At 43.0% G+C, this 27,505-nt stretch overlaps 1 protein-coding gene across 1 annotated transcript in view; it reads left to right on the top strand.

Moving 5' to 3' along the window:
* Positions 1 to 16,736, top strand: part of LOC130017188 (targeting protein for Xklp2-like) — a 39,645-nt gene extending 22,909 nt beyond the window's left edge. The window contains exons 11-16 of the mRNA XM_056107894.1: positions 9,668 to 9,763; positions 11,583 to 11,759; positions 12,124 to 12,270; positions 13,349 to 13,460; positions 14,123 to 14,310; positions 16,565 to 16,736. Coding sequence (XP_055963869.1) covers positions 9,668 to 9,763; positions 11,583 to 11,759; positions 12,124 to 12,270; positions 13,349 to 13,460; positions 14,123 to 14,310; positions 16,565 to 16,675 — 831 coding nt within the window. The 3' untranslated portion in view covers positions 16,676 to 16,736. The remainder of the gene's footprint in view (positions 1 to 9,667; positions 9,764 to 11,582; positions 11,760 to 12,123; positions 12,271 to 13,348; positions 13,461 to 14,122; positions 14,311 to 16,564) is intronic.
* Positions 16,737 to 27,505: the final 10,769 nt, after the last annotated feature.

The raw sequence follows: 27,505 nt of genomic DNA, 5'->3' as shown, positions 1-27,505 counted from the left end.
GGTTCTATCCCTGGCATCCCATATGGTCCCCCGAGCACCGCCAGGAGTGATTCCTGAGTGTAGAGCCAGGAATAACCCCTGAGCATCGCTGGGTATACTCAAAAAGCAAGAAAAAAAAAAAACAGGGAATGCTTGATGGAAGAGGAAACATTTGATCCTCCCAAGGTGTAGTGAAATTGTCATGATAATAGCTGAGATTTAATAAGTGCCTAACCCTTTTCTGTTAATTTGCTTGTTAATATTTATTTTTCGGTGGTGCCAGGACTTGAACCCAAGGCTTTTACACATGCAAGGAAAGGACTGTACCACTGAACAACATCCCAGCACTATGGCTCATTGATTTTGACCATAATCCTTCAGGTGGTCACTTTCATTATCAGACGATTTCTAGGAGGCAAATGAGGCACAGATGGGTTAAATAACATTCCTGGGGGGCTGGAGAGAGCACAGCGGGTAGGGCGCTTGCCTTGCACGCGGCCAACTAGGGTTCAATTCCCAGCATCCCATATGGTCTTCTGAGCACCGCCAGGAGTAACTCCTGAGTGCAGAGCCAGGAGTAACCCCTGTGCATTGCCGGGTGTGACCCAAAGAAGCAAAAAAAAAAAAAAAAAAAGAATTCCTGGGGCATTAAGCTAGTAATTGATCGAGCAAGAATTCAGGCACTTTGATTGCAGAGGTCTGTGAGAGAGCTGTGAGGAGCTTAAGGGGGTGGTAGATGGTATGTGTGCTTTTCCATTATATGGTAGGGTTTGAACTTTTAGAAATACAATGAAATGTAGTAGTTTAACAGTCCAGGCGGTGGGAATAAAATAACAAAATTCTGAAAGGTGGAGAGCATGGCGAACCTTCTGTAACAGGAGTGAATGTTGAGGTAGATGGTTCAGATAGGATCTGGGTTTGATTCCTAGTGCTGCTAAAAAAAAATTAGGAGGTTGGCAGGGCAGAAGGGAAAAAGAAAGAAATGAAGAAAGGGAAAAAGATGAGTAAAGTAAGATCTTAGATTATGCCTTTTTGAGGGACTGTTGCCTACCCAGGTTAAATCCCCAGCATCCCTTATGGTCCCCTGAGCATCACAGGAATGATCCCTGGCTGCAGAACCAGGAGTAAGCTCTGAGTACAGCCAGAAGTTGCTCAAACAAAACCTATGCTTATAGAGACTTATGGGTGAACAGATCTACAACAAAGTAGTGGGTAAGTCAGGTGTGTTAAATATGATGTGGTATGCTGTCGGGAAGTTATGTGCCAAATCCAAGTCGTTCTCAGATCCTCTGGGGATTTTAGCACATACACAGATTACTGGGCCTCAGCTCTGGAGTACTGATTTGTAGGGTGCTGCACAGATTATTGTGAACCTGGTGAAGAATTCAGTGTACAACCTGAACACAATAAGCAGACAACTTGGTAATATTAGTAGTAGCTGTCATTTTTCGCTTGTATTATGGTTGTAGGTAGTCTACCTAATTTCTGATAACAACTCTTTTAAGGGGTAGGTTCTCATATTATTCCTACCTTTCAGATGTGGAAATAGTCATTAAGAATTATTTAGTATGCAGAGCAAGGATCTGAACCTTTCATCTCCTTCATCATTTTATTCTATTCTATTACGCCGCTATTGTTTATATCAGTATTTGTGGTTTTTGAATTTGATGCTAGCTGCTCACAGCTCTCCCTACTAAAGTTCCTAGTGATTTCACTTTAGCTCTTGGTTTTAGAAAAGCAAAACATAGATGAATTCTCATCTACCCTCTCAGGGTTTCATAAAGGAAAGCTTAAAAGGAGAATTGTGGCTTGGCCATAGAAATGTTTTTCAAATTTGATGGCAGACCTGAGACTTGATGCCTTGGTTTCCAGTCTTGGACTTCTTAACAGCAGGACAGAAAAGCCTTCCTCCTAGAGCCCACATGAAGCTTTGCCTGTGTCAGGTTCGTCCCCATCTGTCCTCCTGATGCCGAAGCTCCATCCCATGCGTCCTTACCGTGTTTCTTGTGCTCATCCACTTGTGGTTGATAGATGGTGAAGAGACAGCAGGGTTGATGAGAGACAGGCCTGGGCAGCAGTGGGCCGTAGATGAAAAAAGATGCACGGGGCAGAGGTGGAGTGATGAAAGCTTTGAGCTCAGGGGTGTGAAATGTGAACCTGATGCCGACATCTAGTGGGGAGCTGGGGCACCACAGCGGCAGAGGTGCTGTCATGAGGCCAGTGAGTAATTTTAGCAATAATATTTTAGATGTGACTTAGGGATCAGCATATCAGTGATGTCTTTCCTTCCCTCTCCTTCCCCCACCCCCCACTCTCTTTTTTAATTCTCCTTTCCTCTACCCTCTTTTTCTCCATCTCTTCTCTTCCCTGAGTTAACCTTGTTTCACTGTGATTTTCCTAACAGCTCTGAGATAAACCTGAGAACTGTGTTGCCTTGGGGAACTCACCCCTAACACTCCCATGCTTTATTTTAGGCTCCTTTTATGTTCTCTCTCTCCTCCCCTCCTTCTTCCTCCCTCTTTCTCCCTCTCCCTCTTTCCCTCTCCCTGTCTGTCTGTAGGTCTGTCTGTCTGTCTGTCTGTCTCTCTCTCTCATTCTTTTCTTTTTCTTTCTTTTTGGAGGGGGGCAGTGAAGGGTCCCCATACCCAACTGTGATCAGGGCTTACTTTAGGCTCTGTGCTCAGAGATCATTCCTGGTTGTACACTTGGGATCAATCATAAGCGTTGCTGGGGATAGATCCTTGGTCAGTTGTATGTAAGGCAGATTTCCTTATCTGTTATCTTTCTAGTCTTTAGTGCTTTTTAAAAAAATTTATTTTCATTAAGTTCACAATAATAGATTACATTCAATATTTTGACACCAGTCCCACCATTATTTTGAACTTACTTGCCACCATGCAAACCTGCTGAACCAGGCAGATGCTAGATAATTTATTTTGTATTGCTTGTTATGAATAGTTTAAGATGTGGCATGGCCATGAGAGCGGCCGCGCACTCCTAGAATTCTAAAATTTTAGATAATTAGGGTCTGGAGAAATCCCTGCAGCAAGCTGCTCCCCGTTCCTTATCCCTTGAGACCCGGAGTTTACAGTCACTGCTCCTGCATACCTGGACTTGTCATTGGGTTCTGGAAGTTGGCAGCTGCCGGGATTCCTAGGGGGCAGGTGGTGCAACAATGCCTGCTCCACGTGAGGCACCCTGGTGAAATCGGCCTGGTGCAAGGTCGGGAGGCATCTCGGCAGCAAGGTGCTCGGTTCTGAGATTCTTTTGGGTCGTCGTCTTTAGTGCTTTTTAAAAGTGTATTTTCAGAGTAGCTAGGCAAGTCATCATCACAGCTGATTTAGAACATTTACAACATCAATCTCTTCTCTCTCACCACACCTGGCAGTGCTGAGGGCCACTCCCACTCTATGGTCAGAACCATGCGGTGCTGGTGATTGAATACAGACACTCAGCCAGTTGAGTTCTTTATTTTTGTTTTTTGGGCCTGTTCTCAAGGCTTACTCCCAGCTCTGTGCTCAAGGATCACTCAGGTGACTGTGGTGCCAGGGATCAAACTCTGGTTGGGCCATGTATAAGGCAAGTACCCTACGCATTATACTGTTTTATCCAGCATAGCTTTGGGTGCTTTCCTCCCTCCCTCCCTCCATTTCTGTGAAGCAAGGATGTTTTTATTGAAACTAATTTAGAAGAATGTGAGGGGAGAGGAAGGAGTAATGTTGAGGAAAACACAGGTTTCTCCAGAGTGGAAATAGCAAAGCAACATAAAGACAAGAAAGTGAGATACTCCTTGGAGGGAGAGCACAGGCTTGAAAAGGAAGCCTTTGGATACTTTTCTTAAATGTATCACCTGTCTACTCACACTTCCCACTTCTAAGGACACTTCACCTGTTTACTAATATCTTTCCCGGTTTCCCTCCCTCAGCCCCCATGATTCTTTATGATTCTTTAGCTCTATGTTCTGCTTCAGAGCACTAGTGAAAATCAGGAAACATTTGATTGATTCATTGCCTTTTTTATCTTTTTATTTTTCTTTTGGGGTCATACCCTGTGATGCTCCGTGCTCAGGGGTTTCTCCTGGCTCTCCACTCAGGAGTTATTTTTGGTGGTGTTTTTAGGGGACCATATGGGATGCTCGGGATCAAACCCGGGTCAGCTGTGTGCAAAGCAAACCCTACCTGCTGTACTATTGCTCCGGCCTTCGCCTTTTTATTTTCTATCCAATTAGAATGTGAGTTACCTGAGAGCAGGGAGGCTGTATGTCTTTATTGTTCCCTTCTGTAGCCCTAGTACCTAGAATCACAGTGTGGGCGTGGTATGGGATAAATGGATAACAGTATAAACTGAAAAGCACTGGCCTATGTTCTAGCCTGTATTGGTAGTTAATGTTTTAAGATTTATTTGGATTTTGGGCCACATGTGGTGGTACTCCGGGGTTACTTCTGACTTTGCACTCAGGAATTACTCCTGACTGGCTTGTGGGACCATATGGGGTACTAATGTACTATCCACTATACTATCACTATATTGATAATTTAAAATTGAGAAGAGATGTAGCCTATTTGCTCAAAGCTTTTATAGTCTGGTAGAGCAGATTGATGTCTAAACAAATAGGGATACTAATATTAAATAGGGACACTAATATTAATCAGCAATATGTCCATTGACATTTGAAAACTACACTTTTTTTAGTTGTTCTGCGTAATACAAGGAAATGTTTTTTCTGCCCTTAAAGCTCTTGTAATTTAAAAACCTTAATAGCAAAGCAAGGAGCTTTTTCTGTTTCTATGAGCTCAATTTCCTTTATGTTTTAATGACTTCTTCATAATAGTAATGGAGATGAAGTATGGATGGATAGCAGCTGTAAAGTGCTTTTCATAAATCACTTTCCAATTCATTAGGATTGGGCCTACTTGTAAATATCTCATGACTTACCTTTTGAGAAATTTCTACTATTTATTTTTGGGTTGTAGGCCACTCCCGACTGTGCTCAGGGCTTAATCCTGGCATTGCACTTCAGAATCATGCCTGGTGAGGCTAGGGCGACCATATAAGGTTTTCGGGATTGGACTAGTGTTGGCTACATGTACGGCAAGCACCTTAACTCTTGTACTATCTTTCTGGTCGTCTTTTGATCTTTATAAAAAGTTTTTTTAAATTAATTTTTTAATTTTGTTTTTGGCCATACCTGTCAGTGCTCAGGGGCCACTCCTGGTGGACTTGGGGGATCACGTGGGGTGCAGGAATCGAACCTGGGTCTGCCGCATGCAAGGCAAATGCCCTCCTTGCTGTACTGTCACTCCTCCCCAGCACTTCCCTTTTCGAATGCATATTTCTCTGGGGGCTGGAGCGATAGTGCTGCTTGGGAGGGAGCCCGGCTTACCCATGACCAACCTGGGTTTGATCCCCAGCTCCCCGTATTGTTTTCCTGAGCACCACGAGGAGTGATCTCTGAACATAGCTGGGTGTAGTGTCCCCCCCCCCACAAACACCCACAAAATAGTCAAATGCACATTTTTCTATTAGGTGGATACAGGGTAGAAAAGGAGGAATTATTTTAAAACTGAGTCTTTAGATGTGTATTGTTACTGTTCTAATGGAAGTAAGTAAGTAAAGTAAAGGCTCTCCCGTTGATCATCGATTTGCTCGAGCGAGCCCAGTAACGTCTCCATTGGAAACTTTTGTTGTTACTGTGTCTGGCATATCGAATACTCTCGGTAGCTTGCCGGGCTCTCCGAGAGGGGCGGAGGAATCGAACTCGGGTCGGCCATGTTGGCTGCGTGCAAGGCGAACGCCCTACCCGCTGTGCTATCGCTCCAGCCCCAATATTGTTTTCTAATGGAAAAACAATAATAAAATTCAAGACTTCTGAGACCATTGCCTAAGGCTACACAGCTTGAATAGGAGCTGTGCTAGAACATATCCCCAACTTGTTGCCCAGAGTTCCTTCTCCTGTGTCAACAGGTTACTGTCCACTTGTCCAAGTATACTGGGGAACAGATTTTTATTGTTTTATGGTAAACATGATCTGAAAACCCATTTTATGAATGTCTGAAGTGGGTTTTCTGATTACGAATGTCTTCTAATTATGAGTCCTACTATGTTAGATTTCACTATCTCACTGACCCACCTCTACAACTCCTTACTCCCAAACACAACACACTTTTCTTTAGAAAATAAGAACTTTCACAGCATCCACCACCTTGGGAGAGGTTAAATTATTTCCAATTATTGATAATGTTGATGACAGTTTGGAAAAAACATGTGTCTTATATTCCTTCAGTGTGGTAGATTTTTATATTTTAAAGATTAATTTGCTTTTTTGAAGCTAATCTAAAATCCTTTGAAACTAAACTTCTGAATAGTTAAATAAGAACAGGAAACAATTTTTTTCTAATTCAAAGATTGAGTGACTACCTGTAAGTTCCTAAAACTGACTTTAAAAGCCACTCTCAGGAAGATATTCCAAACATGCATTGTTGTTGCATTGTTGGGATTAAGAAGTAGCCTACCAAGTTAAAGAGTCCAACCAAGAGCCCTAAGAGTCCAAGGTATAATTCTGTTATTCAATCTTACTATATTTATTCAACAAACATTTACTGAATGCCTTATACGTGCCAAGGTCTGGGGTTGCCAAGCTTAGGGATTTATGGGATAAAAGTCTGTCCCTATTCTTGAAGCACACACACACGCTAGCAGATGAAGAATATTTAAATAAGTAAGTACAATAAAATTTTATATAAACTGTGATAAAGTTCTATACAGAAAAGAGAAATCAGTTCTCTGAGTGGAGAAATCTTTTGAAAGCCTCTCTTAAAAGGCAGATCTTCAGTGGAGACTTTGAAAAGATGAGTTAGGGCCTTTCAGAGCACTTGAGCTTATCGGAGAGCAAGAACACATGCAGAGGATTGAGATGAGAAATTTAGAAAGTACCACAATTGGATGTGTTTTATTTACTTAATATTATTTTGTTAATTTATTTAGAAATGGTGTTTGGACCACACCTGGTAGTGCTTGGGGGCAGCTCCCGGCTCTTGTGCTTGGGAATCTCTCCCAGTGGAACTCAGGTTTATATACATTTGAGCTCTCTCTCTGGCTTCTATTCATTCATTTAGTTAGTTTTGGTTTTGGGTCATTCCCAGCGATGTTCAGGACTTTTTCCTGACTCTCCACTCAGGAATCACTCATGAATTACTCTTGGCGGTGCTCTGAGGACTATATAGGATGCCAGGATCAAACCCGGATTAGCCGCATGCAAGATCCACTGTATCATCACTCCAGCCCCCTATTAATCTACTTAGAAAGAAGTTGCTCTAATTCATTTTCAAAGCACATTTTCTTGTTAATACACATATTTAGGAAAAGACCTGTTTTCCAAAGGGAAGCAATTATGGAAAGTGTATTTTTCTGCTGCCTTTGCAGAACATCTAGGGGCAGCTGCACACTGAATTTGTTTCTGTGCTGTGTGTCAAGCTATTCCTCAAGTTCCAGATTCTGTATGCAAGGCCACGATTCTATTCACTGTACTCTCACTACTCTGAAGGGGGTCAAAGGAGAAGGAAGTGAGAAGTCTTAGATGTAGTTTTAACTATATTGTAAAGATGCATGGGAAAAATAAGATGAGACACTGAAAGACTTTTTGAAGACGAGATAAAGGAAATGTCATGAGCAATAGATAATGTGGACCTAAGACTGGTCCAGACACATATGGATAAGTGTTAATAAAAAAGGAGTTAGTGGTGCTGCTTGCTGCATCTCCAACATCAGGCTGCGCCCAGACTCAGCCGCTGTGCTCACTAGGGACTGTGCAACATTTGCGCTTATGCACGTTTCAGTAGTGGGCACCAGAAGTTGCCTTGATACCAAGGTCAAACTTCTTGACCACGGTGCTTCCATATCTTTTTTAGTTGTGATGCTTTTATACCCCAGTGCTTGCATACACTTAACTGTGGTGTGGTCAGCTCTGTGAGGCCAGGTGGGATTGAACTCATGGCCTCGTGTTGACAAGATCTGTGCTCTAAGGAGAGCTCTCCTAAATTGTAACTACTTTGAATGGTGTGTACCGTATTGGCACATGGATTCTAAGTTGGTGCTAGATAGAAAGTGAATAAGGACAAATTTTCAGAGTAGTTTTATTTGTTAGACTTACAGAAAGTGAATGTCTCTCAAGCCATTCTCAGAGATGAGCTGTTTGTTGTTCTTTCTGGATTGTATTTTCTACACTTGATTTTAGCCAAAAAGCCAAGAAATGGTTCAGATTTTATTTTCTATTTAATTATATATACATTTCTGTAGCACTGTAGCACTGTCCTCCTGTTGTTCATCGATTTGCTCTAGCGGGCACCAGTAACGTCTCACAACAAATTGTGAGACTTGTTGTTACTGTGTTTGGCATATCGAATATGTCACGGGTAGCTTGCCAGGCTTTGCTGTGCGGGTGAGATACTCTCGGTAGCTTGCCAGGCTCTCCAAGAGGGGTGAAGGAATCGAACCCGGGTTGGCCATATGCAAGGCAAACGCCCTACCCACTGTGCTATCACTCTAGCTCATATATTCTGGTCTCCAAATATGCATTTCTACTAGAGGAATTTTCAGTAGTTGCTGGGGAATCTGGATATTGCCTGCCCTCCCAATGTGGTCCTAATGGTCTTGCTAAAGGATGTGCAGATGTTTCGCTGCGGGCCTAGCCCAGATTACACATGTGTTCTATCACTTGATGTCTCCTTAGCCTTATATATAAATTTGTAAAACTCAAAATAATCTCTGGGGCAGTGAGATAGTACATTGAGTAAGAGCTTGCCTTGCATGCAGCTGACCCTGGTTCGATCCCTGGCTAATTGCTGCCAGGAGGGAATCCTGAGCACAGAGCCAGGAATAAGTCTTGAGAACAGCCACGTGTGATCCAAAAACCATAAACATAAGATTTAAAAAGTCTCTTTCAGTAACTTGTTCTTTACCCCCCTTCAATATTGTGAACACTGTTTAAAATTACTGATAGCCTGCTGTTTAGTTATACCACAATTTAAAGGATTTAATTGATCCTTTCGTGACAAATAATTGCAGGTTTCATTATTTTTAAAAAGCTATATTGAAATAAACCTAAAAGCTAAACCAGGTGTCAGAGAGATAGTACAGGGGTTAAGGCATTTGCTTTGCATACTGCTAACCCTGATTTGGTCCCAGCACTGCGTATAGCCCTCTGAATGAGCACTGCTAGGAGTGATTCCTGAGCACTGCTGGATATAGATCAAGCACCCTCTTTCTACTCTCTCCCCCCGAAAATAAAAACAACAATGTCCTAAATACTACTAGTCATTTTTTTTCTGATATAGGTACTTCTTTTTGGGCTGGAGCGATAGCACAGCAGGTAGGACGTTTGCCTTGCACGCTGCTGACCCGGGTTCGATTCTTCTGCCCCTCTCGGAGAGCCCGGCAAGCTACCGAGAGTATCTCGCCCACATGGTAAAGCCTGGCAAGCTCTCTGTGGCGTATTCAATATGCCAAACACAGTAACAACAAGTCTCACAATTTGTTGTGAGATGTTACTGGTGCCTGCTCGAGCAAATTGATGAGCAGCGGGAGGACAATGCTACAGTGCTATGGGTACTTCTTTTTAAAAAGGGAATTTAATCTGAAAATACCCTGATGTTGTTCTGGGATATCTAATAGAGTTGCTTACTCTTTCCAGGGTGTTCCTGAAAAGAAAATCCTTCCAATCACAGTTCCCAAGTCACCAGCCTTTTCACTGAAGAACAGAATCCGAATGCCCACTAAAGAAGTTGAAGTGAGTCCATAGTAGAACTTCTTATCTGTTAATCACTCTATGAACATAGTTTTTCTTTAATGGGATCCAAAGGCAATCATGTGTGGAGTTGTATTCAGCCAAAGTATGAATGTTTGATCATTGTTTTTGCTCTTCTAAGAACAGAGTAGCTGATAAGAGTATGAATCTTCTGGCCTTTGGGGTAACAGATCATGACTTATTGCAGACTTGTTATTATTGAGTTGAAAATGTGTTTTTGTTACATGAGTCAAAAAAAGTTGTCAAACCCCTTCCTGTTTTTTGTTTTTTTTTTTTTTTCCCCCTGAAGTACCTCCCTGCTCTGTGAGGGGATTTAAAATTCTTAGCAGGCAGTTAGATTCACCTTGACCTAGGTCCTTTAACCCAAGGGTTGCAAAGTTAATGATGTGATCGTCATGAAAATTGAATACATAAACTGTCACTGATCAGTCCATCTTCTTGTTACATCTTTCATTTTATCTATAAATACCCGAAGTTTGGGTGATTTTATATAAAATCTCAAGCCTAAACCTTTTTAGAGGTTCATTTGAAACTAAATGCATGGTACTCTCATGTTACCAGTTGGAACCCAAACAACTTGATCCTGTTTTACTGGATTTGGCAATTCTGTCTCTCAGTCACATGTTTTAACATAGTCAGAGGCCAGGTCAAACAAGAGGCTAAGATACAAGCTTGGGTATTACCCTTTTATGCCCATCATTTTATTCACACTGATTCTTACAACCTTCTTGTTAAAAACTTTAGCTCCGGGCCGGAGCAATAGCACAGCGGGGAGGGCATTTGCCTTGAAGTGGCAACCCGGGTTCGATCTCTGGCATCCCGTGTGGTCCCCTGAGCAATGCCAGAAGTAATTTCTGAGTGCAGAGCCGGGAGTAACCCCTAAGCACCTCTGAGTGTGACCCAAGCAGCCAAAAAAAAAAAAAAAAACTAAAACAGAAAAAACCTCCCCAAACTTCAGCTCCTTTTAGAGTTATTATGGGGACCAGAGAGTATAAAGTGGTTATGGTGTTTATTTTTACATGCAGCAGACCCTGGTCTGTCCCCTAAACACAGCTGGGAGTATTTCTGAGCACCTCCAGTTTGGTTCAGACCCCTACCATCACACACAGAAAACAAAACCTAGAGTAATTGTTGTCATCCTTTATCATTCTTTACATTGGTCTCTTCCTTTGATTCAGTAGATGGCTTAGATTTTATCTGTTTTGGTAGAAAAGAAAGTTAAATTCCTAAGACATTGATTGACTTCTCTCATATAATGTCTTTAAAAAAATCTTTTTGGGGAGGGGTGCACCAGAGTAAGCATTGCTCAGGGCTTACTCCTAGCTCTGTGCTCAGGGATCACTTCATGTGGGCTTGGAGGAGCATATGTAGTCCCAGCAATTGAGCCCATTGCAAGATAAACCTTTTGTCGCTCCAGCCTGTATGTCTTTTAAAAAAAAAAATTTTGTTTTGTCTTTTGGGACCCCATCCTGCAGTTTCCTGTAGCTACTCCTAGCTCAATGCCAAGGATCACTACTAGTGTTTGGGGGACATGGAACCCCAGCCTTTAGCATGTAAGGCATGTGCTCCTGCCCTTTGGGCTATCTCCCAGGCCTCATTTAATTACCTTGGACTTCATATTCTGAGGAGGTGAGAAAGAAAAGGGATTTCTTTTTGTTATAGGGCTATACTGTGGTTCCAGGACCAGTATAGCATCACATCAGCAGTGCTGGGGATTGAACTCAGGGCCTTCCATCAATGAGGGCCTGATCCATATCCCCAGTCCAGGAATGTTTGTTTTAAAGCACAATTTTTCTCTTAGGAAGAAGAGGAGCCAGTAATAAGAGCTCAACCTGTGCCTCATTATGGGGTGCCTTTTAAACCCCAAATTCCAGAGGCAAGAACTGTGGAAATGTGCCCTTTCTCTTTTGATTCTCGAGACAAGGAACGTCAGTTACAGAAGGAGAAGAAAATTAAAGAATTGCAAAAAGGGGAGGAGGTAGGTGTTTTCATATCTACAAGTAGTCAAAAGCTGCTTTTTGATTTCTCAAAGATAATCTTTTATGTGAAATTAGACCCTACATTGATTCCTTTGGTAACCTTACAAAGTATAATCAGGGTTCTTCATTTTAATAATCACTTCAGGCACAAAGAGGTTAAATGACTTGCTCATAACAGTGCTGCCAGTTATTGACAATATTGGGAGGAGAAAATATTTTTCTTTGAGTGCATTACTCTTTCTGCTAGAACATGCTGCTTTGAAAACTGACCGATCCTATTTTTTAGTCTTTCAGATGTCTAGAGTATCGACTGATTTATTTTCAGAGAGGCCTTAATTTAAGGGTTTTTTTCCCCCTTTTTAGATGCCCAAGTTCAAGGCACTTCCTGTGCCTCATTTTGACACTGTTAATCTACCAGAGAAAAAGGTGAAGAACGCGACCCAGATTGAGCCTTTCTCCCTGGAGACAGACAAAAGGGGTGCTCTGAAGGCACAGACTTGGAAACATCAGGTAGGAGTTGAAGAGAATAGTTAATATTAATTGTTTGATTGTTGAGTTGTTAACACTAGGTAGTCCCAGTCCACTGAAATTTGCCTGGGAGTTAACACACTACATAATGTCAGGCGTTCTTATTAAAAATTGAGTCAGCAGTTTTTATCTGTAAATATTTTAGACTTTCTAGGTAACTTTTGGTCTCTGTCACATATTTCTCTGTGTTTGTGTGTGTGTGAGAGTGTGACCTTTTTAAGAAAGTAAAAATCAAAGAAGAAAAAGAGAAGACTTTTTTTAATAAGAGGGGATAATTTTTAAAAAATGTCATTCTTAGCTCAAGGAATGTGCATAAAGGCTATAAGTTGGATTTTATCTATTTGCTGAACTTTGCTGATCCTTGCTTATATAATCATCTGAGGAACGTGAGAACTGACTTCATAGGAATTTAAGCTCTCACCTGTTTGGTTTATTTGAGATCAAGTAGAAGCAGTAATAGGAGAATAGGTTCTCATGCAGGATTCTCAATGTGATACTGTGATAAATTGTGCTGTTTATATAGTGTGCTATTTATATAGCTGCCAGACAATTAAAGACAATGGGTTGGTTGTTGTTGACTAGTTAAATTGGAATCTAATTGTGCCCTATCTAGAAAGAAGAATCCCCTGAATCTTGGAGATTGGAGCAGATCTTTGTAGAGTCACCCTAAGGGACTGGGGAGATGGCTCAAAGGGCTGGAGCAGACGCTCTGCATTTAGGAGCCTGGATTTGATCCCCAGCTTTGCATGGTCTGTCCCCGCTGCCGAAACCCAAGAGATGTTATTGTCTCTGAATCAGCATAGGCTCATTCCCCCTTTTTATACAAAATAAGTCTTTATATCTTCTAGTTCTCAGAGCATTTAGATTTTGTCAGCATGATGTCCTCCTATAGGAGGTTTCTAGCTAAGGTTTAAATCAAATCATCTGCAGATCTAATCTAAAGAAAATTTAGATTAAGTGATCTTTATTGATAAGTATTTCAAAAACATTACTCGAGTCGTTAATGTGGTAGTCGAGGAAATTCTGTAGTGGTTTATCTGTTGGTCTTTCTTTCTAATAGCTGGAAGAAGAGCTGAAACAGCAGAAAGAAGCAACTTGCTTCAAGGCTCGACCAAACAACGTCACCTCCCAGGAGCCCTTTGTTCCCAAGAAAGAAAGAAAAAACCTTTCTGGTATTATAATATATACTCTTAGGGAATTATGACAGAATTGTCAGACTTCCCAGGGCTGTGCATAGGGTTCAGTTGTGTTAAACAGAAACATTTGCCTTTATAGGAGAGGATCTAATTTTTTATCTCCTTGGTACAATTCTTTTGCTTTTCTTGAACTCAGTAGTTACATTGAAATGTAGAATTCATTGGTGCCAAATTCATAGAACAAGAACCTGGGCATAGACATCTGGCATTTCAGTAAGTTAAATGTTTTCCTGCCCAAAGAATAGCACCTAAATGGAGGATGGGGTCAGGTGGGAGGGGGCAGGACCTGTTTCTGAAGTTTATCTAGAAGCAAACCTTAGATACAGTACATTTCTATACCAGATAAAGGTATCAGAAAATGGGATGCATCTCCTACATCTGTTTCAAATTAGCCTTGTAATTTTGAGCAAGCTGTTCAACCTGTGAGAAGTCTTGCTTTTTTTCTAACTAGATCTTCCTAGCTATTGAAATTCTAGGCATTTTTATGTGTGATTTATCCTGTCTCCCACTGGGACTCTTTAGCTGCTCAGCTTCTCTGTTGCTTGCTCTGCATGTCTATGCTACTTGCTACTTCCACTAATGCATGGATTGTACACATCCTGCTTGTGTATCAATGTTTTCTCTCTTCTTGTACTCAGAGGGCCTTTCTGGTTCTCTAGTTCAGGAACCATTTCAGCTGGCCACTGAGAGGAGAGCTAAGGAGTGGCAGGAACTGGAGAAGAAAATGGCAGAGGTCGAAGCCAAAAAAGCCCAGGAGTTGGAGGAGGCCAGACAACAGGAAGAAGAGCAAGAGAAGGAAGAGCTGGCGAGGATACGGAGAGCAATGGTAACTGGGCACCCAAGCACTGACTAACCCAAGATTCTCTGTTGTAATTTCTCTGTTCTTGCCCCTTTCCAGAGAGGATGTGTCCTATCAAGGCACATCAAAGTCAAGTGTAAGGGGGAAGTCACAAATTTATGGTGTTCTCTTCAATAAACCAAAGATGGTGACAATTGAGCCACAGATAAGGCTAAAAATGTATATACATTGTACTCGTTGTACTTGCTACTTATATCATGATTTTAGCCCTTTTTAGAAACCAAAGGTAGAAAACTAAAAATTTTCATAAGATCTAAAAAATTGTGGGACAGGAGCCGTAGTATAACAGGTGCAGGTGCTGTGCTTGCTTTGCAGTCTGCAGACCGGGCTTGATCTCCATCATCTCAGGAGTGATCCCTGAGCATAGAGATCAGAGAGATGAATCCAGAGCACTGCTGGGTGTGACCCAAAAGCAAAATTTTTTTTAATAGTTTAAAAATATCTTATTGGATTCAGATTGAATTTCTTTGAGGTGTCTTCATCTGGAGGATATTGTGTGATTTAACTTTTCAAAATAATGCATTCCTCGGATCTCTTTTAATTTAGCTTTTAGTATTTCCTGTGGGAGTCAAGAATCAATGCATTAGAACTGAAGCTACGGCATTTATCTTGCACATGGTCCCCAGGATTTGGTCCCCAGCATCCCAAGCACCTCCAGGAGTAATTTCTGAGTGCAGAGCCAAGAGTAATCCCTGAGCCTCATTGAATGTGACCCAAAAAGCAAAAAAAAAAAAAAAAGTCAATGTGTTTTACAATTAGTCAAGTATACAGAGTATATAGAGATAGTAAAGGACATGAGAATTTGTAACTTTATTTTTGTTAATACTCTATGCAAATTCTGTAATATTATAGAGCATATCAGTCAAGGTAATTGTACATGCTAATGCATGTGTAATAATTTAGATATTATTTGCTCAAGCGGGCCCAGTATTATTAAAAAGGAAATTTAATTCTTTTTTTCCTTTTTTTTTTTTTTTTTTTGTCCTTTTGGGTCACACCCGGAGGTGTTCAAGGATTACTCCTGGCGGTGCTCAGGGAACCATATGGGATGCTGGGGATCTAACCCAGATATGCCATGTGTAAGGCAAATACCCTATGCATTGTACTATTGCTTTTGCCCCAGGAAGCTTAAATTTTTTTTTTTTCTTTTTGGGTCACACCTGGCGATGCACAGGGGTTACTCCTGGCTCTGCACTCAGAAATTACTCCCAGCTGTGCTCGGGAGACCATATGGGATGCTGGGAATTGAACCCAGGTTGCCTGCATGCAAGGCAAACGCCCTAAATCATTCCAGTCCCAGGAAGCTTAATTTTTAATAATGATTTTTTTTCATTAGTAGGAAGGATACAAACTGTTTTAGAGCATTAATGAGGAAAAAAAAGACAGCTTTAAATAAAACTTCATATGATTATTAAAAGAATGATTTTGGAAATATAGAAGTACTTGAGAGTCTAAAAGTTTTAGACTCACTGCTGATACATGTGTTGACAGAGGTGATGGTGGGTCGAGGTACAAATTGTTCAAGGGAAAAATTCTACTTGCCATCTGCTATTTGGATGAGGGAAAAAAAGTATGACCCTCTACTTCAGATAATCTTTATAAAAGTGCGACTTTTCCAAACTACTGTACCTCACAGTTTAAGAAACTGGGCTCTAGATCATGTTTTTCATCTGCTGGTTGAAAATAGTGTGAAAATTTGAAAGCCACTTCTCAGGTTCAAACTAGTGCAATGGTTTGCAACCACAAGTAGTAGGTAGAAAAGGTTGAAAATCCCTACTCTGGGGGCTGGAGCAATAGTACCATGGGTAGGGCGTTTGCCTTGCACGTGGCCGACCCAGGTTCGATTCCCAGCATCCCATGTGGACCCCTGAGCACTGCCAGGAGTAATTCCCGAGTGCAGAGCCAGGAATAACCCCTGAGCATTGCAGAGTGTGACCCAAAAAGCCAAAAAAAAAAAAAAGAGAGAATCACTACTCTGGGGGTACAGCAGGTAGGGCCATTTACCTTGCACATGGCCAACCCAAGTTCCTTCTCCAGCATCCCATATGGTCCCCGAGTGCTGCCAGAAATAATTCCTGAGTACAGAGCCAGGAGTAACCCCTGAACATCACTGAGTGTGATCCAGCATCCTCCCACTGCCCCCTGCCCCCTGCCTCTCCCACAAAAAAAAAAATGTCACTACTCTAGGTCAGTGGTGATTTTTTATTTTTCTACTCTGCAGGTGCACAAAGCTAATCCAATACGAAAGTACCAGGGTGTGGAAATAAAGTCAAGTGACCAGCCTCTGACTGTGCCTGTGTCTCCCAAGTTCTCTACTCGATTCCAGTGCTAAACCCACTGTGAGCTGCAGACACTATCTGGAAGCAGGAGCTGCTCTTCACATCCTATCTGAAGCTTTCAACATTACCCTGCGTGAAGAGCTCATTTCTACAAACTTACCTGCATGACCAGTGGAGCATCAGTGACAACTCTGGACTCCAATATTAGAGAATTGTTTGCTTACATTATTGAGGCGAATGAGACTCAGCTTCGTTTGTTTTGATCAGACCTCACATCATTATTTGCTTTGAACCACCAGTTGACTTTATTTTATTATTGTTATTTCTCTTTTTTTTTAGCCACACCGGGTGAGTCTCCGAGGGCAACTCCCAGCTCTGTGCTCAGGGACCATTGCATGTTTTCAACCTGATGAACTATCTCCTGGGTCCCTTCAGAGTTGACCTTTAATATGGATCTTAATTTCTACTAGAATTTAAAGTCTTTGTATCAATAGTGTAATTTCTATTTCTCCTTACCCTGTCCCCTTTTTCTATTTTAATCAGAAAATAAACTTAAATAGGAAAATAGAACTTAAGTCATGACTTGAAGAGGCCTAGTTAGTCTATCAGATTCCTACCCTCTCTCTGCACAAAGTAAATACAGAGTTAAAGAGCATGTCTTCACTGAGCACTGGAAATGAGGCTGGAAAATCTTGAGCCACACCAGTGAAGAAGAAGATGTCATAGACTAATGGTGACCTCTCAGCAGCTACTGGCAGTTTCAAGCAAAGCTCCTGTGATGTTCCATCCTTCCTTGTTGACACTGATAAGAAATGGGATGGTGCAGCATGCATTGTAAGTCCTCCAGTGCCCCTGACTGGAATAAATGTTTGTCTTCCCCAAACTCTCTGATTTTGTATTTTCATGTTTTCAGTTTTTTTTAATCAGGATATTTTAGGGAATATGGAAGCATTGAGAAATGGGTCCTGGAGCTTCTGAAAGTACAAGCTCTGTCATTAGAGGCAAGTGCTTTGTAACTTTTCTCCGTCTTAGGCCTGAATTTCCTCCCATGTTTAGTTCACTCCCTCCAGGGAGCAGCTTGACAGCTGTCATGGCTTCGCACAGACGGCCTTCTTCCCTGAATGTGCCTTTTTTCTTCATCAGGTCAATTCTTCGGCTGGTATTCAGCACAAGTAAAGAATTTTTTTTTTTTTAAATCAATCCTGTTTTGACTCCCTAATCTACTTATGTAAGAATAAGCATTTCCTCCTTGCATCTCCCCAGTGTTTCTTTTAGAACCAGTGTTCTAATAGAACCATACCTCTTCGCTCATTCACAAACTAGTCGAGACGAGGCACTTCTAATATACAGGAAGAGGTTCAGTTGACAAAGCAAACATGGTTGAAAAATTAACATTTAGAGAATTCCTCTGAAGGGTACATGGAAACCCTAATCTAGGTATTCTTGCAATCTTTCTGTAAACCTGAAGTTACACCGAACGAATAAAAAGACACATCATTGTTTTCTGACTCAAGAGAGAAAGGGCAGGGGTAAGAGAGGGAGAGAGAGAGAGAAGAGAGTCGAGAGTCTTGCTTTTGTGAAGTTCTCCTTTAGGCTTGGCAACAGATTATACAACCATATTTCTATATGGTGATCAGTGTTGCTTTGCCCCAGAGAGAGGTGAGGAGATTGGAGCATGTGAAATGGGAATGTGGGGGGAGATGTTCTTACTGTTGTCAAGGTGAGAATATCTAGCACAGTAGGTAGGGCGTTTTCCTTGCACACTGCCGACCCAGGTTCGATTCCTCCACACCTCTCGGAGAGCCCAGCAAGCTACGGAGAGTATCTCGCCTGCACAGCAAAGCCTGGCAAGCTACCCGTAATGTATTCAATATGCCAAAAACAGTAACAACAAGTCTCACAATTTGTTGTGAGGTGTTACTGGTGCTGCTCAAGCAAATCGATGAACAACAGGAGGACAGTGCTACAGTTTAAGTAGTTTTTTTGTGTGTGGGGTTTTTTTTGTTTGTTTGCTTTTTGGGTCACACCTGGTGATGCACGGGGTTACTCCTGGCTCTGCACTCAGGAATTACTCCTGGCATTGCCCAGGGAACCATATGGGATGCTGGGAATCAAACCCAGGTCGGCCGCGTGCAAGGCAAATTCCCTACCCACTGTGCTATCGCTCCAACCCCTAAGTAGTTTTGTTTTTTGGTTTTTTTTTGTTTGGGCCACACTTGGCTCTGTGCTTAGGGATCACTCCTAGCAGTGTTCTGGAGACCATATGGTGCTGGGGATGAAACCTGGGTTGATCACATCCGAGGCAAATTACTTTTCTGCTATGCCCTCATTGTGGCCCCAAGAGATATTATCTGGGTCTAGGATGGTAGCAATGGAGGTGGTGAGAAATTCCTGAATTCTTGATGTGTTCCAAAGTTATAATTGAGATTTGCTAACAGATTGAATGTGGAAAGAGAAGGAAGGGAGTAAAAGAGGGCAACCAGGTATCAGAGACAAAGTTCTCCCTCATACTGGGGAATTCCAGTTCTGCCCACCTGGTTGGGCAGAACTGGATTTCCCCAGTATATCATATATTCTGCACTCTTGGAGAGCTTTCTGTTTTGATTTTATTTTCCTGGTTACCTCTTCTGTTCTCTGCCTCTCCTCCCCACCACCCCCCAGCTTCCCCTTAATCTTTAGAGTCCCTGTCTGTGTCTGTCCTAGGTGCCTTTCCTCCTACTTTGTATCAAGCCACTTTCTTCTAACAGTTTGTTGTATTTCACTATCTCCATCTGGTTTCATTTTTCACCCTTACATTTTGTTCCTTGTTTAGTTTTTGTTTCAGATGAGGGAATACATCCATCCTCTGAAATGAAGGTTTTGAAAAGGTTGTTACTGAGGAGGTTCATTGTAGACTCTCTGACATTTTTCCACCCTGTTTGCTCCATTCTGGATTACCCCCTTCAGACAGAACCACATCAGGACAGTAATGTGTGACAGTCTCTTTAAGCCAACAGAGAGGGATTATATTTCTTCAGAGCTAAAAATTGAGATGCAAACCTCTATGGCTTCCCCCCTACCCGACCCCACGAATTTCTCAATTTTCACTGTATCACTGTCATCCCATTGATCTTTGATTTACTTGAGCGGGGGGTGGGGGGGGGAGGAAGTATCATCTCTATTCCACCCAGCCCTGAGATTTTAGCAGCCTCTTCTTGTCTTTTCCCAATTGGAGGTTCTTTCAGGGTCAGAGAATGAGACCTATTGTCATTACTGTATTTGGTTTATTAAATATGCCATGGGGAGCTTGCCAGGCTCTGCCCGTGCGGGCAGGGGTACTCTCGGTAGCTTGCCAGGCTCTCCGAGAGGCATAAATGGGTAGGAAGATTCTTAAAATGTGTTGCGCGGCCGCACAGTCCGAAAAGTGGCCTGGAATGTGACAGACTGAGTCCCTTGGGGTGGGGAGGGCTCTCACACGCCCCACAGCCTGGCGCGGAGTCCAGTGGCATGGTTCTGAGGGCCTCCTTTTATACTCCCGTCTGGGAGGAGCATCCATGAGTACTGGAGGGTGACCGATGAGGAGATTATCTGGTGCCAGCAGGGTGTGGCTTATGGGTGTGATCCCGGAGACTGGGGGAAGCAGGCAGAGGATCTCTATTCTGGTCTGTTGAGTCCAGAGTCCAAGGTCACAAAGTTCCGCATTATCTGGGTTCTGTGGGACTTTATTCATGGGTGAGGCTCAGCCAGAGCATCCAGAAAGTGGCCTGGAGTGTGACAGTGGTTGGGCAGTGGAGGTCAGCTGCCAGGGCTGGGTCCTTGGGCTGGGCAGGGCTCTCACCCACTCCACAGCCTGGCGCGGAGTCCCTTCTCAATTTTAATGGCTGCATATTTCTCCTAGCATAGACTCATCTAATATTGAATCACTTTCCTGGACCACCTCACATGGTCATTTTTACCCCCAGGCACAACTTCCCAGATCCCCTAATATTCAACTCTGCTTTTACTTAAAAAGAAATTCCTGTTCTTTGTCCATTCATGCCATATCCTTAAGGGAATTGCTCTCTAAACACTCAGATCATGCTGGAATTTGCCTAAATAAAGAACATGTCCTCTGATAGGAATTTACAATTCTGTGAAATCTGACTGCTACACTTTGGCAATTTTGCAACAATCCTAGCCCATGCAAGCATGCAGATTGTTGGAATTCCCACAATTTCAATGTTGTTTTGACTTGGTCATGGATTCCCATGGCTAACAGTCTTTTCCTTATAAGATTACTTTTGAGGCTTGGTGGTTTTGTTCTTATGTAATTGTTTTGTTGCCATCTTGAAGCCTTTTTTTGTCTGTTTGTTTTTATTTATGGGTCAGGATGCTTAGGGGACCATATGGGATACTGGAGATTGAACACTGATTGGCTGCATGCAAGGCACTGTACTATCTCTCCAGGCCCAAGTTTTGTTTTATTCTTTACCAATTAATAGTGTTATTTTCCTGGGCAGGTGGAGCAGAATTATAGATAAGCTTCATTATTATAATTCAGAATTGTAGATAAGTTGCAGTTGCTCCAAAGATGAAACCTGTACACAAAAATTTCTAACCCAACATAGGGTGAGTTTAAATGAATGTGTCATTGAAGTTTAAGGATTTTTTTTTTCTATGGAAACTTTTTTATTTTTTAAAATTTAATTTTATTTTTATAAAGTAGTTCACAATATTTGATTACATTTAATATTCGAACACCAGTCCCACCATCATTTTTTTTTTCTTTTTGGGACACACCGGCGATGCACAAGGGTTACTCCTGGCTCTGCACTCAGGAGTTACACCTAGTGGTGCTCAGGGGACCATATGGGATGCTGGGAATCGAACCTGGGTCGGCCACATACAAGGCAAATGTCCTACCCGCTGTGCTATTGCTCCTGCTATCAGTCCCACCACCATTACACCTTCTCACCGCCATAATTTGGATGTTTCCATACTGAACCGAACCCCTGCCCCAAAGCAGAACCGAAATAATTTATTTTGTATTGTTTGTTGAATACAAACAATAATCTGCTAAGGATTCTTGTTGGAGGTTAGGTTGCATTTTTTTTTAAAGTAGAAATTATACAAGTAGTACTGTCTTTTGAAAACAAGTGAAACAATAGACTATAGAAAATAAAATTAGAAAGTCTACTTTTCTTTTCCCAGGAGTAACCTATCATTGACAGTTATGTATTATTCTAGAATGTTTTATCATGTACAACACAGATGTTTAGAGACTTTTTTCTTTTAAACAACAGATCATAGTGTCCTGTGTTTAAGTTTCAGATTTTTTTTCAAAGAGCATAAATTCACATGGTTTAAAATTCAGAAACTGTGAAGGTTAAGTTTTCTCTTGATTGCTGACACTTCCTCTCAGTGCTGCCAAGTGTGTTTCATTGCAGAAAGGGCCTCTGCATACTCTATTTCTCCTTCATCCATCCTTTATTTTACACCGAAGGGTCATACTGTATACTCTGCCTTGCGTTTTTTATGTATGTATTTTGCATTGAGTCAGATGCTGTGTTGGGCATGTTCTGGTGCCTTTCCTGACTGTGTGATGTCTCTAGTATTATGGGAGGAGACCTGTAGCGGGGTTCCATTTCTGCATAGTGAACCGAGGACCCACGGACAGGTGTGCAGCACCGGCTTTTAATCTCGTCCTACCTTACTTGAGCCTTAGGGGCTGATTGTCTTGAATATCTGGTTAAATCTCCGGATCCTTTTGATAAATACTGACGTTGCTTCTCTTGAGGACTGCTGTCTCACTGAGTCTTGTTTGCTGGGAAGTTCCTCATTGCTGAGAGTAGCAGTTAAAAAAGCTGTTAGCCACGTGGCTGGGCTCTTTTATTTCTACACAGGCAGGCTGAGTTACAGCTTGATGGTGTGGCTCCAGGTAGGAATGGGTCAACATTCTGAATCCTGTCTGCTGTCTGCTTTGCGACCTGCTGGGGTTCTCAGTTTAGACAACATATAAAGTTTCCTGGGTACGGGACAAACCAAGGCCTATGGAAAGAGCAGGAAGGTTAAAGCATGTGGTCCTTTGAGCAGTGACGAAGGCGTAACCAGGGAGCTGACATGTTTGCTGCAATGCCAAGAATTCCAGGACAATTTGTTAACCAGCTGAAGCCAGTTACACTTGCTATAAAAAAAATAAAAGCAGCCTGGGAGTAAAAACATGCTTTTCCCATTCCTTTGTTTTCATGCACCCCCATTCTGTTTTCTAACATGGTGGAGGGTTCCTAATGACAAGAATGTTTGATAGTATTTGGTATTCTCTTTCTTGCAAGGAAGTGAAACGACTGGAGAAGGCCAAAGCATGGCTTTTGTGTGCTAAAGGTATCAGCTTCCTGCAAAGACTTGGCAAGTGCTAATATTTCACTTGAAAAAAAAAACAGACTTGCAGGGGCAATTGGGAAAATAACAGGTTTTATCAAGAAATATCTTACATTTTATGCTCAGCCTGAAGAAATCAGTTGTCCTGCTCCTTACAAGTTCATTAGCAAATAAAAACTTGGCCTTTCTGATGTGTTAAAGACAAGCAATCACCACTTACACTTACTGGGGGCATTACGGGCAGGTGTGTGACTATGCTGAGTTGTTGCCCAGCTTGTTTTGGCATTCATGGTGCTCTCGGGTGCTATTTAGGAGAAGGGTGGGAGATGGCGTTGGCCTAGATATTAAATAGACTGTGGTCATAAACTGTAATATGAAAATCAGTTTGAAGCTGCAGTCAGGTTTGGTGGCAAGGAGAGGGTTCTCTTGCACACACTGTCACCTAGACAGCCAAGGAAGTGACTAGAAAGTGACTCTGAGTTTGTCCACACAAAAGTCTCAGCTGGGTCTTGCAACATTGTTTTCAGGTGTTTTTTGGGGTTTTTTGTTGTTGTTTTGTTTTTTAGCATGAGAATTTTGTGTTTTAAGCAAAAAAAGAAAACGACAGAAGGATGAAGGATTTGGGCATCTCACAACCTCTGTTCAGAAACTGGAGGAGAGAGACATGAACCAGGAACTCAGGGGTGACTGGCAGCAGAAGGATGACTGGTGGGTGAGCTAAGCAGAGCTGCCACCCATCCTTGGGCTGTCTCTAATCTTGAAGTGCTTTAATAGTCTTTATAATTAGTCAGATTCTGGCATATGCATTTGCAATTTGGAAAGCTGCTTTTTGACATTACTGTTACCCATGACCATGAGAAGTTTATTGGCATTTATATAGGGAGAACTCTTTTAAAGTCTTGAACGTCTGCACTTTCAGGTAGAATCACACATGGATTGCTGTCTCTGAACCATCAGCTCTGATTTAAGAGGACAGTGCCCTTTGTCTCTCTTCACTCTCACTGAGAATGTCACGTGTCTTTCAGGAAGTAGAGTCGGGGACTATAATCTCAGTTCTGTCACTGACACACTGGGTGACCTTTATCATCAAGTTTGTTGCTTGTTGTGCCTCACTTTTCCTATTTATCAAATGAGGAGGTTGAGCTGGAAAGATAATAAGCTTTTTTCAGCTTGAAGATTTTCCCTTTTTTGGTGGGGGTGGTATAGGCGATTTGTTTTCACCATTCCAGCCATATTTACTATGATTTTTTTTTTTTATGGCCAGCTGCTCAATCACCACGAGATCTTCTCTAGCAAACTTGATTGCCCCCAGATTTCCATTTGAACTTAATGAAGTATGTTGGAGGACAGTGTACTGTCTCGTTGAGCACTTTCCAAGGGTTGTTCTGGAAATGGAAATCTAGCCCAGATCTCTCCAGGGTACAAATCCCTGAATAATGTTCTCTGAGACACACATGCATATTTTCTGATGTTTCACTTGACCTTGGTACTGGGGAAAGGCTACAAGAACGTTTGAATTCTTACCCAGTACTACAAGAAAGTCACTGCTCCCATCCTTGGTTTTTCCAAGATGTGGTTATCTGGTGGAGGTTCTGTTGCTGGAGGCACTTCAAGGACACTGCAGTCAAACTACCCTTGCTGTGCCTCGGTTTCCCTCCCTCATAATTCAGTCCTTGTGGTACTCGTTGCCAGAGAGACTTGCCTTGTGTGGGAGGGTTGTCACAGGGCTCAGGGGGACCTAGCTATTTGCCAGATTATTTAATGGACCAAATTTAGATTGGAAAGTAGGAAAAGGATTTTTAACTTGCTCTTTTGGGGAGTGGGGAAATCACACAATCACACAATGGCTCTCGGCGACCAGGACTATATTCACGGCCATACTCAGTGATGTTGGGCTCAAACCCAGGACCTCAAACATGCAGAGCACATGAGCCTCACCTCCCGCTCAAGCCACACCTGTCGGCCCTGACTTTCCCTCTTGAATATATCATTTGAGTTCCCTGGACTTCACTTTCTTCTCAGAGTGCATATGATATATTTCTGAAAGGATCATTCTTCCAGCTCTAGAGATGAGAGTTTGTTCCTGGCTCTAACAGGATTCAAAGGGACTTGGGACATGCATGGTGACTGTCACATCAGATACTTATTTATCCCTGCTGCCCAGTGTGACTCAGCGTGATCAGGCTTTGGGTCATATATTCAGTATCGTCAGTGGGTAAGTGTCCTGGGGTTGCTAGAATCCCCGGCTGTTTTACCCAAAGTTAGCAACCTCCCAAGACGGTCAGCAACTGCTCGTCAAGGGCCAGCATAGGGATGGCCGGGGGTGGGGGTGGGAAGTGTAAGTAAGCGAGGTATTAGGGGTTTGAGCGAGACTCTAGAAATCTCTCTCACTGGCCAGAGGTTGGTGTCTACACTGTAAACCCACTGATTCTTATTTGTACATTAGCTCTCTTCTGTCTTATGGCCATTGTTACCGCAGCAGTAGAAAATGAAGACCGGAAGAAAGAGCTTGCAGCTAGCGCACCCACTCCCATCATTAAGTGACTTAGCTTTGTTGTGCTTTCCTGTTTCCTGGAAACGTTACTTCAGCTGACGGTTGGGTCTGAGTTGGTCTGTATTTTTCTCACACACTTAACCGAACTCTTACTCTTCAGTGGCCTCTTGAATATAGGAGGAATTGGCAGGTGGTAGACTCAGCAGATTGGGCCGGGGGACTGGTTTCCAAGGCAGTGGTTTTTAGTGTGTGTTCTGCAGACTGGCAGATTGACATCACCGAAACTAGGAATGCAAATTCTCTGGCCCTGCTCCCGACTCCCTGAGCCAAAGTCTGAAGTGTGGCCCAAACATCAAAGAACCCATGCATGCCCAAAAGTTAGTAACACAGTCCCAGAAGAGGGATCTACAATTTCCCAGCTCAGAAGGCCCCTAGGAATCCAAGAATCTGTGACTCTCAGTACCCTGGCCGGACAAGCTAGCCTGGAGGGCAGGAATCGTGTCCCCAGGTTTCCTGCAGTCACCTTTGTGCAGTCTGTTTATGTGACATAGGGCTGCTGAGTTGGTTGAGAAGGTATTTGTCTCCTTAGCCAAAAATGAAGGTGGAAGAATGTTTTTACATTTGTTCTTCCAATAAGTCATATGACAGATACGGAAACTGAGGTTCAAAGATGGTCACTTTGCCAAAGTGACACTATTAGTGGCAGAACCAGGATTTGGCCCCAGGTCAATCTGCCCTTGAGTGTCCGTTCCATCACACCATTCGCATTCCTTGAGTAGAGCCAGCTTTATTGGGTGGGTGTTCCCAGGAACCCTAGCAAATAGGACCTTGGCTTTTGAAAATTGAGTTCTATTGATCAAAAATTCTCCTCTGTGCACCTCCCAACCCCACTAAGAGAAGATGGTTTCAGAAGGATAGTACAGCGGGTAAGGTGCTTGCTTTGATGGAATCGATCCCTGGTTGATTCCCAGTACCCCACATGGTCCCCTAAGCACCACAAGGAGTGGACCCTGAGCATCCTTTAGTTCTTGTACTTGTAGAACCTCATGTAGTTCTGTAACCATCAGGGGGCCCGCAAGCAACTCGGGACTTCCGGAACAAGTGCCTATGAGCTGTTGACCTGGGAGTTTACAACTCTGCTTTCCAGAGGCTGTGTGGCAGCCCCTGTTCCTCCCCTTCTCGCCGCAGACTTCTCCCAGACTGCTGGATGCTGGGATCCTGTGGCAGGTATGTGGCAGCCGCCAGTCAGTTTCGTTACAGGCTTCCACAGGCTGGAATGACAGCCAAGGGGGCCAGGCTGCCAGGCAGTCTGGCCAGCAGCTGCTTTGCCCCAGACCACTCCCCACTCTTCACCTGGGTGTCGCTCACCATCCCAGGAGGGGCCCCGTCTCCCAGCAACCTCCCAGTGCTTGCCATGCACCCCCTGGTTCTTATGGTAACCCAGTTTAACAAACATACCTGAGGTTTTATAAATAGCGCGGTGATTGGCTAGGAAGCTGTCCTGTGCAACAAGACCAAACATGCACTTCCCTGCCTTGTTTTTAGGCAATTCCTGGCGTCACGTGACCTTGCATTAAGTCTAGCTACTCTCCACCTCCAGCTCTGTGCTCTGCATGTAGGTCTGATTTCTGTTTTGTGTTTGCATCTGCCCCCCGCCTCCACCGGCTTGCCTTCCGAGGTGGTGCTTCCAAGTCTGTTCCTGGGACGTTTCCTGTTCTTGCAACAGCTGCACCAGCCTGGGGTACCCTCTTGCTACTTGATCCTATAGGGAGGTGTCCAGTGGCTGTGGGCAATTTTCAGATGACCTTGTTCCTCTGACGTCATTAGATGGCTATTTTGGGCTTTGCTGTTTATGCTGCACAGAAGTTGGGCTGGGGTGGGGGAGAAAGAGTGAAGGGGTGGGCGGGTGTGGCTTCCTGTCTCAGGACCCCCCCCCCCGCCCCCCCAGCAAAGGGGAGAAATTTATTTTCCCGCGCTGGATAGCGTTGCTGACAGTTTATGTATTCTCCACTCCCAGAAGCTTTTCCAGCAGGCAACTGCTCTGTGCTGTGGA

The sequence above is a fragment of the Sorex fumeus genome, unplaced genomic scaffold (assembly GCF_029834395.1).
Source record: "Sorex fumeus unplaced genomic scaffold, SorFum_2.1 ptg000178l, whole genome shotgun sequence".
Taxonomy (NCBI): Eukaryota; Metazoa; Chordata; class Mammalia; order Eulipotyphla; family Soricidae; genus Sorex; species Sorex fumeus.
This window is presented reverse-complemented; position numbering and strand designations above follow the sequence as displayed.